Raw genomic sequence first — 18,701 nt, 5'->3', positions numbered from 1 at the left:
CCTCTGACTGATGTAACCACAATAACCAGCTTTATACCTGAACATCTGCTGCTCTGGAACTGATCCCAGATTGTGGGAAGGGAGGTACTTCTGATGCCCACTGAGATGAAACTATTGTCAGATGAGTTTTTGTACAGCGTCTCAGTAACTTTTAATCACTGTGCATCCATCAGAGCACAGTAGTAGATGGCTGTATCTGCTATGGTAGGACTGTCAATGGTGAGCTGGGTGGAGTCCCTGGATGTAGCTGATTTGAACCGTTTGTCGGGGTTGTGCTCATTACCATCATAGGACCTGGCACCTTTATAGAGTATTAGCTGTGGTCCCTGATTAGAGTGCTGTCTGTACCAGTAAAGAAAAATATAATCACTGGTTGCTGTGTAGTTGCAGCTCAGTGTCACTGATTCTCCTTGATGACTGAAATACTCAAGTTGAGTAGGACTGATGTCATCACCAGCAGTCAATCCTGAAAAGAGAAAAATGAATAATAAGGACAAAATTATAATAATGTTGGAAAGAATTTTACTGAAGCAATTACATTTTTTAAATAGTGTGAGAATTCATGCATTTTGAAAGGTTACCTGCAGTGATGGTTATAATAACTAAGATACATGACTTCATCATATGTTACTGTTGGGGTAACAGACACAAACTGTGGTGTTCAGCCTAATCTGCTCAGTGCTGCTTCCTGATTTGTTGTTTAAATGAGATTAAATATGTCACATGACCTCTCAGGAATGACCCACATCTATTGCTTGAACATATTGCAGACATTTTCACATATTATTTTATACAGGTTTAGCAAAAATATACTTTTTGTATGTACTTGTCTATGACAGAAATATATCACAGTTATGTACAGCAGAGTCAGATTGAAAGGTAGTTACTGAACTTTCCATGATCTCCAGTACAATATGTCTTTCACTGGATTTGCATTCCAGCTTACACTGCGAACAGTAATTTACATGCAGATTGTACCAGTAGAAAAACAGCATGCATTTTTTTGTGTTTTATATATAGCTGAATGATACTGTACTGATCATTATATCATTAGATATTATCATCCTCATGTCTCAAATTCTGCAGAAATATGGAAAAATAATGGATTAAACGAAAAGGAATCTGAGGATTTTTAACATCAGCTCAGGAAAGCAATAAGCTAACAATCATGTACAGAAAATTCAGGGAAAATTCATTCAGGGATGCTGAAAATACAGCCAGTATGAAGTATTTCCAGTGTTTTTCTATGATGGTAAATAGTGATACAATGTAGCAGAACCTTTTTTGGTTATTTTTAAAATTTTTAAATTGCTTTTTTTAATTTTCTAATGTATGTGGTCTTGATAATCCTTATAATGATGCATTTTCTCTTTAAATGACAAAGATGCAATATATCAGTAGGTACTTGCAATGTACGTAAATGATTCAGATTCTGCACTGGTAACATAACTGGCATCTGCACTCAGGAGGGTGTGGTGCTCAGTTACTTTATTTTTAGCACAGTGGTACCATTTATTTTCCAAGAAAATAGACTCAGTTTTGTTACAGGTTATGCAGATGTTATCAGCAATATAATTGCAGACATAATCCATACCCCCTTGGAATTAGGCGTGTTTTGGTCTCCTGTCTCCTCTAGTATCTGAAAAACCTAGAGTCTGTTCCAGCGGTTTATGAACTCCACCTACATGAACGAACTTGTTGCTCTCCGGTGTGTCTCTGATTGGTTGCTGGACTCATCAGATTCCTGCTGTTTGTTTATTTCTTAAGAGTCTTCAAATGATTCTCCAAAATGCTGGTGTTAAGGCTGCGTGAGCAGAGGGGCAGATTCAGTGTGAAAACATGCACAGAAAATGCTAAGCTTGTCTGGGGGGAGAGGGTCAGTACCTGTAGGGGCTGATGGTCGAGTGTCCTGGTTGGCAATAAGCTCTCAAACCTCATTGAAATGAAATTAAATCAATGTCTTGAAATCTATGCCAGAAACTACTTGCTTGTGCACTATGATCTGCTCAGTGTCCCAGGTGTTTTTGTAGAGGGTGTGAGAAGGTGATTCTCACTGTGGGCCTCAGAGCACAGTAATACACAGCAGAGTCTGACAGCTGCACATTCTGCACTGTTAAAGGTACAGACTTTGCAGTTGTGTCCAGACTGGCATCAAATCTCTCCTTAAAATCTTCAGCATTATCTCCAGCTCCTGATCCATACCGTCTCAGCAGGTACTTGGGAGACTTATTGGGATATTGGATGTACCAGAAAAGATATGGATATGAATCAGTAGTGTCAAATTTACAGTCGATCGTCACCGAATCTCCTTCATGTACAATCATATTCCCTCTGGTTTGATTTACTGTGTCTTCAGCTCTGCAATCTAAGGGAAAAACACATAAGATCAAGTTAAAAAAAGCAGTTTTCAATGTACTAATTATGTTAATCAGCAATTAGTATGAGAATGAATTATACCATGGAAAATTCCAGCAAAGATCAGAAAAATCCACATCTTTTGTGCCATAACTGAGCTGTAAATTCAATAAATACGCAAAGCTATGTTCTCATGGATCAGGTAAACAGACTGTCTGGCTGCTTCTTCCAGCCTCAGTACTGAAATCTCTCTGCAGGTTTACAACGTTTGTTTATATGACACAGTCAGGACTCCAAGAATGGATATTTGTGTTGCAATGTCGCCCCCATCAGTAAGTTTCTATAATTACATTCGAAGATCTTTTATCATGTCCGCCGATCCACCATGCTCCAGACTCAGAATCCAAACCACATATTCAGTATATCCGGTTAGTTAGATACACCTGACAACTATTCAGTGTCGTGTTGTGAGTATAATGTTCACTACCAGTCAAACGTTTTTGCACACCACCGGTTTTTACCACTTTTCCATTTATTCCATAAACTGCAGATTTTTTTTTTGATGTTTAGCTTTGTAAAGTTAAGTAAACTACTATAACTGAAAATATAAGTCAAACAAAATAAGTTTCCTTTATAACAGGGAAAGAGTATGTAACAGGGCATGTCTGACTTCCTATTAACTGGTTGTGTGGTGATGGCAGAGTCAAATTCTAGGCTGTCCTTTAACTTTAAATGCACTATGGCAGTAATTAATGTCCCTTGTAGGAAGAATCCCTCAAATTCCTCTAACTGGAGCAAAACATTTTATATGGTGTCCTGAATAATTTCATTATTATTAACAGCATTGTGTAATGTGGCACAATTGTGTGGGGCTCATTCCCTAGTAACAATCTGGTCTCTGCTATCCCGCAACTTTCACGTGATTTTGGTGAACATGAGGTAAATAAGTCTAACCACAGAGTCTCCATAGTTTTCTCCTCAATACTATTTACAAAGCTGCTCAGAGCAACTTTTACTAGTAAAAGCAAGAACTCTAGAGATAAGAGTAAGACTCCATCGCTATGGCTGATGTCAGTTCTCACGCACGGTTGTGCCTGCAATCACCACAGGGATTGGTTGATGAGAGGTCAGTATGTGCTGGTGAAAACGTACGTGCAACATCTCATAAACGGAAATACAATAGAAACTGCTTATAGTGACAATGGTTATAGTGATCAATCGCTTATATGGATCAAAAAGCTTTGGACAGAATCATTTATGTACAAATACTGTTGGTTGGAGAATTGCTGTGCATCTCAAAATATAGCTTTTACTGATTATTGTGAGCTTTCTTTGGGATGGCCTGGCTGTTATGAACGGTGCAGTCCTCATCCTAACTAGAAGGGATCATTTATATTTTCCCAGGACATGGCAAGTAAGTTATCTGCCTGACTGAGAGCAGAAGCCAGGCCTCACGGTCAGGGTCAGTACCTGTAGGGGGTGATGGCCATAAGCTCTGAAGCCTCACTGTAATGAAATGAAATGAACGCATTTAAATCTATGCCAGAAACTACTTGCTTGTGCACTATGATCTGCTCAGTGTGCAGGTGTTTTTGTAGAGGGTGTGAGAAGGTTATTCTCACTGTGGGACTCAGAGCACAGTAATACACAGCAGAGTCTGACAGCTGCACATTCTGCACTGTTAAAGGTACAGACTTTGCACTTTTGTCCAAATTGGCATTAAATCTCTCTTTGAAATCTTCAGCATTATCCCCAGCTCCTGATCCATACCGTCTCAGCAGGTACTTGGGAGACTTATTGGCATATTGGATGTACCAGAAAAGAGTTGGAGATGAAGCAATAGTGTCAAATTTACAGTCGATGGTCACCGATTCTCCTTCATATACAATCATGTTTCCTCTGGTTTGATTTACTGTGTCTTCAGCTCTGCAATCTAAGGGAAAAAAACACATATTCAGTTATTATAAGAGCAATTTTATATGTATTAATTATACTAATCAGCAATTAGTATGAGAATAAATTATACCATAGAATATTCCAGCAAAGATCAGAAAAATCCACATCTTTTGTGCCATAACAGCTGTAAATTCAAGAAATACGCAAAGCTATGTTCTCATGGATCAGGTAAACAGGCTGTCTGGTTATATCCAGGGTCTGTACCCGAATCTCTCTGCAGGTTCAAACCTTTCACTTATATGTCATTGTTAGGATGGGTATCTGTGGTGCAGTGTCGCCCCCATCAGTAAGTTTCTATAATAACATTCTAAGATCATTTGTCCACTAATCCACCAGCGTCCAGATCAAGCATCCAGTTCACATATTCAGTGTATAAATGTTCATAAATGTGAATGCTCAACTTCCAGTGCCAAAAAAAATAATTTTATATTAAGTTCACGGTTTTGCCATGTTAAGTGCTATTATGGCTTTGGGATAGAAACTGTTCTTTAATCTATTGGTTCTTGTTTTCATCACTCTGAACCGTCTGCCTTAGGGCTGCAGTTCAAAGAGAGAGTGACCTGGATGAAATTGGTGTTTTAGGATGATTTGTGCTTTTTTCAGACAGTGGGATCTATACAGTCCGTCCAGTGAGGTGAGTGAACTGCCAGTGAGTTTCTTGGCAGTGTTGGTGACCCCTTGAAGCACCTTCTGTTCTGCAGATGCACAGCTGGCAAACCATACACAGATGCAGTAAGCTGGAATGCTCTCTATGGTGCATTGGCAGAAGGACAAAAGCAGCTTCTGTGTAAGATGGACCTTCTCAGGAAGTGTAATCTCTGCTGTGCCTTCTTCTTGAGAGCGGTGGTGTTGGCGTTCCAGAACAGACTGTCCTCGATGTACACGCCCAGAAACCGGAAGGTGGAAACCCTTTACACACCTTCCCCATTGATAAAAAGGCTGGATGTCAGTCTTTTTCCTCCTATAGTCCATATTCAGCTCTTTGGTCTTAGATATGTTTAGGACCAGATTGTTTTTCGTACACCACACAGACAGACGTTCCACCTCATCACGGTAAACAGACTCGTCCCCCCGACAGATGAGCCCCCCCACGGTGGTGTCATCAGCAAACGTGATAATGCTATTGCTGAGGTGGGCAAGAACACAGTCATGGGTGTATAGGGTGAAGAGCAGGGGACTCAACACACAGACCTGGGGGGGAGCGAGTGTTAAGACTGAGGTCTGCAGAGACGTGAGAGCCTCCTCTAACCCCCTGGGAGCGATTTGACAGGAAGATTTTAATCCATAAGCAGATGGAGTAAGAAATACCCCGGTCTAATAGATTTGACACTAGTCTGTGAGGAAGGATGGTGTTAAACGCAAAGCTAAAATCTATAAAAAAAAAAGTAGCCAAGCATAGCTGGGCTGATGTTAGTTCTCATATCAAAGAAACATGGAGCAAACACAAAAATTCACAAATGTTGTGCCGCTAATTGACGCATCTTATAATTGAAACTGTTTGCTTGCTGTTTCCACTCTGTTTACCCAAACCCCTCTGCAGTGTGAGGCCTTCAGTAGGGGATTATCTAACATGTTTTAAACAGAAGAATGGCTGTCTGTACTGCAATACTGCCCCCACCTGTAATTTTATGCAACAGTATTCTGTGATCTCAGTTACATTTACTCAGGTTGTTTTGTTTGCTCCATTTAGATGTAAAGGGAGAATATTTAAAAATATATAAAATGGATATACACTACATTGCCAAAAGTATTGGGACACCTGCCTTTACACACTCATGAACGTTAATGACATCCCATTCTTAATGCATAGGCTTCAATATGGAGTTCAACCCCTGAAAAACAACCCCACACTATAATCCCCCCCCTTCACCAAACTTTACACTTGGTACAATGCAATCAGGCAAGGACCGATCTTCTGGCAACCACTGTTCACTAAGGAGAAGGTAAACAGCCTGTCTGGTTGTTGTTTCCACTCTGTAGACCCAGACTCGTCCTTCGGATTGCCAGACAGAGAAGCGTGATTGGTCACTCCAGAGAACGTGTCTCCACTGCTCTAGAGGCGTGCTTTACATCACTGCATCTGACACTTTGCATTGCACTTCGTGATGTAAGTATTGGATGCAGCTGCTCGGCCCTGGAAACCCATTCCATGAAGTTCTCTGTGCACTGTTCTTGAGCTAATCTGAAAGCCACGTGAAGTTTGGAGGTCTGCGGACAATTGCCAACTTCTTCACACTGTGCTCCTCAGCCTGCATTGTTCCCGCTCTGTGATTTTATGTGGCCTGCTACTTTGTTGCTGAGTTGCTGTTGTCCCCAATTCCTTCCAGTTTGTTATAATACCACTAATAGTTTACTGTAGAATATTTAGTAGTGAGGAAATTTCACAAATCCACAAGTGGCATCCTGTCACTGTACCACGCTTGAATTCACGGAGCTCCTGAGAGTGACCCATTCTTTTGCAAATGTTTGTAGAAGCGGACTGCATGCGTAGGTGCTTCATTTTATAGACCTGTGGCTATGGAAGTAACTGGAACACCTGAATTGAAATATTATACAATATTGAAATATTGAAATTCATTGATTTGGAGGGGGGTCCCAAAATGTTTTGCAGTATAAGGCATATACCTTTTAACTTTGCGAATGATGCATACCGTTCTGACGAAGGTACAGTTTTTGTGGTAACTAATGAAGTATAGTCAAGTTTTTGTACAGTGTCAGTGAGTTTCCTGTCACTGTGGACCTCAGAGCACAGTAATACACAGCAGAATCTGAAAGCTGCACATCCTGTATTGTTAAAGGAGCAGTTTTTACATTTTTGTCCAGAATTGCATGAAATGTATCCTTTAAATCTGGAGGCGTATCAACAGCTCTCAGCAGGTGCTTGGGAGAATCACTGGGGTATTGGATGTACCAGAAGAGAAAATGGTTTGAATATGTTGTTTTATATGTACAATTCAAAGTGACTGGCTCTCCTTCATACGCAATCACATCTACTGTTGACTGATTCACTGCATCTTCAGCTCTGCATTCTGGAAGAAAAACAAAGAAACGTCAATGATCAAATAAATCATGAATCAGAAATAAGTGAACCAGTGATGAAGAGAATGAATCTTACCAAATAAGCATGCAGCAAAGATTAGAAATATCCACAGAATTTCTGCCATAACTAAGGTGTAAAGTCACAAACATATGGACCTATGTTCACTAAGGATGAGGTAAACAGCCTGTCTGGTTGTTGTTTCTACTCTCTGTACCCAAATCTCTCTGCAGTGTCAGACCATAAGGAGGTGTTTATATGACAGTGTTTTAGCCAAAAGAATGATTGTTTTTTACTGCAATGCCGCCCCCACCAGGCAGTTTGTGAAATAGCATTCTAAGGTTTCAGCTACATTTCCTCAATTTGTTTTATATAGTTTCTTTTGTTTAAATGTAATACAGAAGGAGAATATTTATAAATCCTGCAAAACAAATGTTTATATTCTTGCAGTACGTAATATCTATAGTAACATGTCTACAAAATGTGCCTGCATTCAAAGGACACTACATGTACATACATTTTTCGAAAGATTCAAGACTTTATTTGCGATGTGCACAGTAAATGGTCAGTCCCAATATGCAATAAATATTTGACTTTGTCGTTCTGCTAAATACAAATAAAAACAAAACACAAATAAGAAGCTTTTGTTTATGTTGCTATTTTAGCACTCCGCATGTATAAAACTTTGACTTTTATACATTTCATTTTATACGTTTCAGTTTTATAACTGTTTATCATGTATCTTATTGTTGGGACACCAGAATCACAGGAAAGCTACTGGAAAACCCATGTAAAAGTTATAGGACGTGCCAAGAGAATGAGAGACAGGAAATACCTACACAACCTGCCAGTAATATTTGCCGTTGAGATAAACCTCAGTGTTTCTCATTTGGCCCATTGAAGTACATTGTGTGTAAGCAGGTGAAGCAGGTTTTCTTCTGAAATGTATAAAAAGGCTCTATCTGCTGTCTTATCAGCATTTGTGGAGTTTGCACTGCAGTTTGCACATTGGTGCCATTGAACAATATGAATTGGGGTGCTGTATGCTGTATGTTTTGTATGAGCTCTAGCATTAATACATCACTGTGATTCTCAGAGCATAGTAATAGACAGCAGTGTCTCCTAGTTGGACATTTTGATTCAGAATGGGGATTGTGAAAATGAATAAGCTTTCACGGCTCTGGAAGCCAATAAATCATGTTTCTATAGCAGCAGAGGCTGCAGTAACAGCAGATTCTTCAGTATCTCAGCCATCAGCTCCTCTGACTGATGTAACCACAATAACCAGCTTTATACCTGAACATCTGCTGTGCTGGAACTGATCCCAGATTGTGGAAAGGAAGCTACTGCTGATGCCCACTGAGAGGAAGTTCTTCTCAGATGAGTTTTTGTAAAGCGTCTTAGTAACTTTTAATCACTGTGCATCCCTCAGAGCACAGTAGTAGATGGCTGTGTCTGCTATGGTGAGACTGTCAATGGTGAGCTGGGTGGAGTCCCTGGATGTAGCTGATTTGAATCGTTTATCTGGAATGTTCTCATAAGTGTTTGACCTGGCACCTTTAAGCAGTAGATACTGTGGTGCCTGATTAGAGTGCTGTCTGTACCAGTAAAGAAAAACACTTTCACTGCTTGTTCTGTAGCTGCAGCTCAATGTCACAGATTCTCCTTCTTTACTGGAAACTTCATGCTCATCAGGACTAATGTCATCACCTGCAGTTAATCCTGAAAACAGAAAACACAAATTTAAAACAATAGAAGTCCATAGCAGTATATGCTTTAGCCGCCTAACAACAACACAGAAATAAATATAATCCAGGAATGAAATTTGCCACATCAGTAATCACATTTGATTTCCTGTATCAGAACCACTTAAGTCTTTTAGGACAGTTACCTGCAGTGACGGTTATAATAACTAAGATAAATGACTTCTCCATGTAGCACAGAAATCAGCCCTGCTGTTCACCCTGCTCTGTTGAGTTTGAATTGACTTGCTGATGTAATACGCGTCACAAGACTTCCCTCACAGGTAGAAACCCCCACTTTTGGCTGTCTGTACTGTTTGTTATTACATAGTACATAATACATAATACATAGTGCTTCTAGAGCAGTGAGACACTATTGTTTCTCAGAGAAGCTGTAACTGTGTTTTTGTACCATCAGACACACACCCTGTGTCACTGTGGGTCTCACAGCACAGTAGTAAATAAGAATCTAACATTAGAACAGAGGCTAAGCAAATGAGAAGTCCAGGAGCCTTGTTTGTACTATCATGCATGTCAGTACAGCTTTGTCTCCCTTTCGTTAGTCAAAGGAGAGTGATCCACTTTATCTGCATTCACTCCCACTACAACGCAGAGAAAAATTATACCTCTAGTTATTGAATAAATAACATGTTAACTTGCTTTAACAGAAAACGAGAAATATACATACAGAAGAGTGCATTCCTCAGTAGTATTACTAGTATACAGTATACATGTTGTCAGCTACTGGAGAGTTTCACTGCATAAAATTACACTTCAGATAGATCACTGTGGCTGTTCACTTCAATATCTGACATGTATTACTGAAAATATTTCTTTCCCTGCTGTGGCTGTAGTTGAAAATGTTTATGAACAGCTCCCTCTAATGTCTAATGTTCATGTAGCTCATTTTCCTGCAAAAGGGCAAAGTGTTCTTTATCGGGTCTGTAGAGTGTTGACATTATTGTTTTTGTAAGAAGTAAGATAATATGGACTAACATGTGCATTTGTCTTTTTTATATTGTTAGTGCCACTCAGTAGACAATTTTAGCAGTATTCAAATTGACAATATAGTAAGAACCTATTAAAGGTAACAGTCATAGTCCAAACAAAATCATTAGTTTCTGTAGTGCTGGTGAATCCCAAGTTGCAGCATGAAATTTCAAGCAAATAGAAAAACAACATTCTCTATCCAGATCAATTAAAAAACAGCATCCTCAGATGTATCATGCTGATTTTATATGGGTTCTGGATTAAAATAAATTTCAGTATTCTCCAAGCAGCTTAATTATGTATGTGTTCTTGATAATCCATATAATGATGCATTTTCTCTTTAAATGACAAAGATGCAATATATCAGTAGGTACTTGCAATGTACATAAATGATTTAGATTCTGCACTGGTAACATAACTGGCATCTGCACTCAGGATGGTGTGGTGCTCAGTTACTTTATTTGTAGCACAGTGGTACCTTTGATTTTCCAAGAAAGCTTGTTTTTTACAGGTAATGCAGATATTTACAGTAATATAATTGCAGACGTATACCATCCCCTTATGGAGTCAGGTGTGTTTTGGTCTCTTGTCTCCTTCAGTATCATCTGACTGTTGTTAATTCTTTAGTTTCTCTCTGAAGTAAATTCAGTGTTTAGAAAAAAAATCATTATTCCCATTGACCAAATCTGGGAATGAAAAACCCAGAGCTATAAAGTCAGTATGTAGAGTCTGGTATGTTCCAGCGGTTTATTAACTCCACCTACATGATGGAACCTGTTGCTCTCCGGTGTGTCTCTGATTGGTTACTGGACTCATCAGCTTCCTGCTGTTTGTTTATTTTTTCAAAGTCCTCACATGATTCTCCAAAATGCTGGTGTTGAGACTGGGTGAGCAGAGGGGCAGAATCAGTGTGAAAACATACACAGAAAATGTTAAGCTTGTCTGGGGGGAGAGGGTCAGTACCTGTGGGGGGTGATGGTCGAGTGTCCTGGTTGGCAATAAGCTCAAACCTCATAGTAATGAAATTAAATCAATGTCTTGAAATCTATACCAGAAACTACTTGCTTGTGTACTATGATCTGCTCAGTGTGCAGGTGTTTTTGTAGAGGGTGTGAGAAGGTTATTCTAACTGTGGGACTCAGAGCACAATAATACACAGCAGCGTCTGACAGCTGCACATCCTGTACTGTTAAAGGTACAGACTTTGCACTTTTGTCCAAATTGGCATTAAATCTCTCTTTGAAATCTTCAGCATTATCCCCAGCTCCTGATCCATACCGTCTCAGCAGGTACTTGGGAGACTTATTGGGATATTGGATGTACCAGAAAATATATGGAGATGGAGCAGTAGTGTCAAATTTACAGCCGATGGTCACCGATTCTCCTTCATCTACAATCATATTTCCTCTGGTTTGATTTACTGTGTCTTCAGCTCTGCAATCTAAGGGAAAAACAAATAAAATGAAGTTTAAAAATTAACAATTTTAAATGTACTAATTCTGTTAATCAGAAATTAGTATGAGAATGAATTATACCATAGAAAATTCCAGCAAAGATCAGAAAAATCCACATCTTTTGTGCCATAACTGAGCTGTAAAGTCAATAAATATGCAAAGCTATGTTCTCCTTGGATCAGGTAAACAGGCTGTCTGGCTGCTTCTATCAGTCTCTGTACTGAAATCTCTCTGCAGGTTTACAACGTTTGTTTATATGACACAGTCAGGACTCCAAGAATGGATATTTGTGTTGCAATGTCTCCCCCATCAGTAAGTTTCTATAACTACATTCGAAGATCTTTTATCATGTCCACTGATCCACCAGGCTCCAGATTCAGAATCCAAACTACATATTCAGTATAGCCGGTTGATTAGGTATACCTGACAACTATTCAGTGTCGTGTTGTGAGTATAATGTTCACTTCCAGTCAAAAGCTTTTGCACACCACCGGTTGTTACCACTTTTCCATTTATTCCATAAACTGCAGATTATTTTTTGTTGTTTAGAGTTGGAAAGTTGAGTAAACTACTATAACAGAAAATATAAGTCAAACAAAACAAGTTTCCCTATAACAGGGAAAGAGTATGTAACAGGGCATGTCTGACATCCTATTAACTGGTTGCGTGGTGATGGCAGAGTCAAATTCTAGGCTGTCCTTTAACTTTAAATGCACTATGGCAGTAATTAATGTCCCTTGTAGGAAGAATCCCTCAAATTCCTCTAAATGGAGCAAAACACTGTATATGGTGTCCTGAATGATGTCATTATTATTAACAGCATTGTGTAATGTGGCACAATTGTGTGGGACTCATTCCCCAGTACCAATCTGGTCTCTGCTATCCCGCAACCTTCACGTGATTTTGGTGAACATGAGGTAAATAAGTCTAACCACAGAGTCTCCATAGTTTTCTCCTTAATACTATTCACAAAGCTGCTCAGAGCAACTTTTACTAGTAAAAGCAAGAACTCCTGAGATAAGAGTAAGACTCCATCGCTATGGCTGACGTCAGTTCTCACGCACGGTTGTGCCTGCAATCACCACAGGGATTGGTTGATGAGAGGTCAGTATGTGCTGGTGAAAACGTACGTGCAACATCTCATAAACGGAAATACAATAGATACTGCTTATAGTGATCGTGGTTATAGTGATCAATTGCTTATATGGGTCAAAAAGCTTTGGACAGAATCATTTATGTGCAAATACTGTTGGTTGGAGAATTGCTGTGCATCTCAAAATATAGCTTTTACTGATTATTGTGAGCTTTCTTTGGAACGGCCTGGCTGTTATAAACGGTGCGGTCCTTATCCTAACTAGAAGGGATCATTTATATTTTCCCAGGACATGGCAAGTAAGTTATCTGCCTAACTGAGAGTAGCAGCCAGGCCTCAGCGGTCAGGGTCAGTACCTGTAGGGGGTGATGGCCATAAGCTCTGAAGCCTCACTGTAATCAAATGAAATGAACACATTTAAATCTATGCCAGAAACTACTTGCATGTGCACTGTGATCTGCTCAGTGTGCAGGTGTTTTTGTAGAGGGTGTGAGAAGGTTATTCTCACTGTGGGCCTCAGAGCACAGTAATACACAGCAGAGTCTGACAGCTGCACATTCTCAGGTTCAAACCTTTCACTTATATGTCATTGTTAGGATGGGTATCTGTGGTGCAGTGTCGCCCCCTTCAGTAAGTTTCTATAACAACATTCCAAGATCATTTGTCCACTAATCCACCAGCGTCCAGATCAAGCATCCAGTTCACATATTCAGTGAAACCAATTAATTAGGTACACCTGATTACTGTTTCATGTAGCATGACATTGTTCCTCCTCACTAAATGTCCTGATTGTTTATTCTCGCTTCTCCTGCATTTTCCCACCCACTGCCTCTGACTGCTAACCTCATATTCTGATTACTGGGTTGGATTTGCTTTTCTCCTGCCTCCTGTCTCCAGCCCTGCCTGTCCTATTGGTTCTAAATTCTGGAATTGTATTAGCTTTTCTTTTAAAAATAAAACATGGATCCTGCACATGGATCTCGACCAGATCATGACATCAGAAGTTTATTTAGTTGTCACCCACACATGGGAAGTAAAATCTTTGGAGTAAAATGTCATTTACAACAGATTTTCAGTTTTATGTCATTCATAGCTATAATCTTACTTTGTTTACCCGGTTTATTTTATTCATTCATCTGGATCTTTGGCCAAAATGTATATCGTTTACTCCTCTGTCACATTTTATTGAAAGTTGTTGAGTAGAATAGAATAGAATAGAATAGAATAGAATATATCTTTATTGTCATTGTAGATACAAATAAATGTGAATGCTCAACTTCCAGTGCAAAAAAAATAATTTTATATTGCACAAAGTTCACTTTGCTATTATGGCTTTGGGATAGAAACTGTTCTTTAGTCTATTGGTTCTTGTTTTCATCACTCTGAACCGTCTGCCTTAGGGCTGCAGTTCAAAGAGAGAGTGACCTGGATGAAATGGGTGTTTTAGGATGATTTGTGCCTTTTTAAGACAATGGGATCTATACAGTCCGTCCAGGGAAGTGAGTGAACTGCCAGTGAGTTTCTTGGCAGTGTTGGTGACCCCTTGAAGCACCTTCTGTTCAGCAGCTGCACAGCTGGCAAACCATACACAGATACAGTAAGCTGGAATGCTCTCTATGGTGCATTGGCAGAAGGACAAAAGCAGCTTCTGTGTAAGATGGACCTTCTCAGGAAGTGTAATCTCTGCTGTGCCTTCTTCTTGAGAGCGGTGGTGTTGGCGTTCCAGAACAGACTGTCCTCGATGTACACGCCCAGAAACCGGAAGGTGGAAACCCTTTCCACACCTTCCCCATTGATAAAAAGGCTGGATGTCAGTCTTTTTCCTCCTATAGTCCATAATCAGCTCTTTGGTCTTAGATATGTTTAGGACCAGATTGTTTTTCGTACACCACACAGACAGACGTTCCACCTCATCACGGTAAGCAGACTCGTCCCCCCGTCAGATGAGCCCCCCCACGGTGGTGTCATCAGCAAACGTGATAATGCTATTGCTGAGGTGGGCAAGAACACAGTCATGGGTGTATAGGATGAAGAGCAGGGGACTCAACACACAGACCTGGGGGGAGCGAGTGCTAAGACTGAGGTCTGCAGAGATGTGAGAGCCTCCTCTGTGAGAGACCCAGGTCTAATAGCTTTGACACTAGTCTGTGAGGAAGGATGGTGTTAAAAGCAAAGCTAAAATCTATAAAAAGTAGCCAAGCATTGCTGGGGTGAAGTCAGTTCTCATACCAAAGAAACACGGAGCAAACACAAAAATCCACAAATGTTGTGCCATAAACGCAAATTGACGCATCTTATAATTGAAACTGTTTGCTTGCTGTTTCCACTCTGTTTACCCAAACCCCTCTGCAGTGTGAGGCCTTCAGCAGGGGATTATCTATCATGTTTTAAACAGAAGAATGGCTGTCTGTACTGCAATGCTGCCCCCACCTGTAATTTTATGCACCAGTATTCTGTGATCTCAGTTACTTTTACTTAGGTTGTTTTGTTTGCTCCATTTAGATGTAAAGGGAGAATATTTAAAAATGTAAAAAAATGTATATACACTATATTGCCAAAAGTATTGGGACACCTGCCTTTACACACTCATGAACGTTAATGACATCCCATTCTTAATACATAGGCTTCAATATGAAGTTCAAACCCTGAAAAACATCCCCACACCATAATCCCCCCTCCACCAAACTTTACACTTGGTACAATGCAATCAGGCAAGGACCGATCTCCTGGCAACCACTGTTCACTAAGGAGAAGGTAAACAGCCTGTCTGGTTGTTGTTTCCACTCTGTAGACCCACTCGTCCTTCGGATTGCCAGACAGAGAAGCGTGATTGGTCACTCCAGAGAACGTGTCTCCACTGCTCTAGAGTCCAGTGGCGGCGTGCTTTACATCACTGCATCTGACACTTTGCATTGCACTTCGTGATGTAAGTGTTGGATGCAGCTGCTCGGCCCTGGAAACCCATTCCATGAAGTTCCCTATGCAGTGTTCTTGAGCTAATCTGAAAGCCACATGAAGTTTGGAGGTCTGCGGACAATTGGCAACTTCTGCACACTGTGCACCTCAGCATGCATTGTTCCCGCTCTGTGATTTTATGTGGCCTGCTACTTTGTTGCTGAGTTGCTGTTCTTCCCAATTCCTTCCAGTTTGTTATAATACCACTAATAGTTTACTGTAGAATATTTAGTAGTGAGGAAATTTCACAAATCCACAAGTGGCATCCTGTCACGGTACCAGGCTTGAATTCACGGAGCTCCTGCGAGTGACCCATTCTTTTGCAAATGTTTGTAGAAGCGGACTGCATGCGTAGGTGCTTCATTTTATAGGCCTGTGGCTATGGAAGTAACTGGAACACCTGAATTCATTGATTTGGAGGGGGGTCCCAAAACGTTTTGCAATATAAGGCTTTTAACTTTGCAAATGATGCATACTGTTCTGATGAAGGTACAATTTTTGTGGTAACTAATGAAGTATAGTCAAGTTTTTGTACAACATCAGTGAGTTTCCTGTCAGTGTGGGCCTCAGAGCACAGTAATAAACTGCAGAATCTGACAGCTGCACATTCTGTACTGTTAAAGGAGCAGTTTTTACATTTTTGTCCAGAATTGCATGAAATTTATCCTTTAAATCTGGAGGCGTATCAACAGCTCTCAGCAGGTGCTTGGGAGAATCATTGGGGTATTGGATGTACCAGAAGAGAAATGGGACTCTGTCTGTTACATATGTACAATTCAAAATGACTGACTCTCCTTCATACACAATCACATCTACTGTTGACTGATTCACTGCATCTTCAGCTCTGCATTCTGGAAGAAAAACAAAGAAACGTCAATGATCATATAAATCATGAATCAGAAAAAAGTGAACCAATGATGAAGAGAATGAATCTTACCAAATAAGCATGCAGCAAAGATTAGAAATATCCACTGAATTTCTGCCATAACTAAGGTGTAAAGGCACAAACATATGGACCTATGTTCACTAAGGCTGATGTAAACAGCCTGTCTGGTTGTTGTTTCTCCTCTCTGTACCCAAATCTCTCTGCAGTGTCAGACCATAAGTAGGTGTTTATATGATAGTGTTTTAGCCAAAAGAATGATTGTTTTTTACTGCAATGCCGCCCCCACCAGGCAGTTTGTGAAATAGCATTCTAAGGTTTCAGCTACATTTCCTGTTTGTTTTATATTGTTTCTTTTGAATAAATGTAACACGGAAGGAGAATATTTAAAAATCCTGCAAAACAAATGGATATATTCTTGCAGTACGAATATCTATAGTAACGTCTACAAAATGTACCTGCATTCAAAGGACCCTTGAAGCTACATGTACATACATTTTTTGTCTTTCTTTGTGCTAAACACAAATAAAAACAAAACACAAATAAGAAGCATTTGTTTATGTTGCTATTTTAGCACTCCTCATTTATAAATACTTGAGCTTTATACATTTCATTTTATACGTTTCAGTTTTATAACTGTTTATCATGTATCTTATTGTTGGGACAACAGAAGCACAGGTAAGCTACTGGAATATCCATGTAAAAGTTATAGGACGTGCCAAGACAGAATGACTATTTGCTATAGAGAATGAGAGACAGGAAATACCTACACAACCTGCCAGTAATATTTGCCGTTGAGATAAACCTCAGTGTTTCTCATTTGGCCCATTGAAGTACATTCTGTGTAAGCAGGTGAAGCAGGTTTTCTTCTGAAATGTATAAAGAGGCTCTTTCTGCTGTCTTATCAGCATTTGGGGAGTTTGCACTGCAGTTTGCACATTGGTGCCATTGAACAATATGAATTGGGGTGCTGTATGCTGTATGTTTTGTATGAGCTCTAGCATTAATACATCACTGTGGTTCTCAGAGCACAGTAATAGACAGCAGTGTTTCTATAGCAGCAGAGGCTGCAGTAACAGCAGATTCTTCAATATCTCAGCCATCAGCTCCTCTGACTGATGTAACCACAATAACCAGCTTTATACCTGAACATCTGCTGCTCTGGAGCTGATCCCAGATTGTGGGAAGGAAGCTACTTCTGATGCCCACTGAGAGGAAGTTCTTGTCAAATGAGTTTTTGTAAAGCATCTCAGTAAGTTTTGATCACTGTGCCACCCTCAGAGCACAGTAGTAGATGGCTGTATCTGCTATGGTAGGACTGTCAATGGTGAGCTGGGTGGAGACCCTGGATGTAGCTGATTTGAACCGTTTGTCGGGGTTGTGCTCATTACCATCATAGGACCTGGCACCTTTATAGAGTATAAACTGTGGTCCCTGATTAGAGTGCTGTCTGTACCAGTAAAGAAAAATATAATCACTGGTTGATCTGTAGCTGCAGCTCAATGTCACAGATTCTCCTTGATGACTGAAATACTCAAGTTGATTAGGACTGATGTCATCACCAGCAGTCAATCCTGAAAAGAGAAAAATGAATAATAAGGACAAAATTATAATAATGTCGAAAAGAATTTTACTGAAGCAATTACATTTTTTAAATAGTGTGAGAATTCATGCATTTTGAAGGGTTACCTGCAGTGATGGTTATAATAACTAAGATACATGACTTCATCATATGTTACAGTTGGGGTAACAGACACAAACTGTGGTGTTCAGCCTAATCTGCTCAGTGCTGCTTCCTGATTTGTTGTTTAAATGAGATTAAATATGTCACATGACCTCCCTCTCAGGAATGACCCACATCTATTGCTTGATCATATTGCAGACATTTTCACATATTATTTTATACAGGTTTAGCAAAAATATTCTTTTTGTATGTAATTGTCTATGACAGAAATATATCACAGTTATGTACAGCAGAGTCAGATTGAAAGGTAGTTACTGAACTTTCCATGATCTCCAGTATAATATGTCTTTCACTGGATTTGCATTCCAGCTTACACTGCGAACAGTAATTTACATGCAGATTGTACCAGTAGAAAAACAGCATGCATTTTTTTGTGTTTTATATATTGCTGGATGATACTGTACGGATCATTATATCATTAGATGTTATCATCCTCATGTCTCAAATTCTGCAGAAATATGGATAAATAATGGATTAAACCAAAAGGAATCT

General features: G+C 39.7%; 1 protein-coding gene across 1 annotated transcript; it reads right to left on the bottom strand.

The window, feature by feature from the left end:
- Window positions 1-15,489: 15,489 nt before the first annotated feature.
- On the bottom strand, window positions 15,490-18,239 carry LOC125717129 (uncharacterized). Its single transcript, XM_048990105.1, has 5 exons — window positions 18,155-18,239; window positions 17,733-18,039; window positions 16,520-16,668; window positions 16,151-16,433; window positions 15,490-15,628 (listed from the first exon to the last, which is right to left on the bottom strand). Exons 1-5 carry the CDS (start codon window positions 18,195-18,197, stop codon window positions 15,490-15,492), a joined length of 921 nt encoding a protein of 306 aa, XP_048846062.1. The 5' UTR covers window positions 18,198-18,239.
- Between the last annotated feature and the right edge of the window lie 462 nt (window positions 18,240-18,701).

The sequence above is a fragment of the Brienomyrus brachyistius genome, chromosome 21 (genome assembly GCF_023856365.1).
Source record: "Brienomyrus brachyistius isolate T26 chromosome 21, BBRACH_0.4, whole genome shotgun sequence".
Lineage (NCBI taxonomy): Eukaryota > Metazoa > Chordata > Actinopteri > Osteoglossiformes > Mormyridae > Brienomyrus > Brienomyrus brachyistius.
Note: the sequence above shows the minus strand (reverse complement) of the source record. Positions and strands in the feature narration are given on the sequence as shown.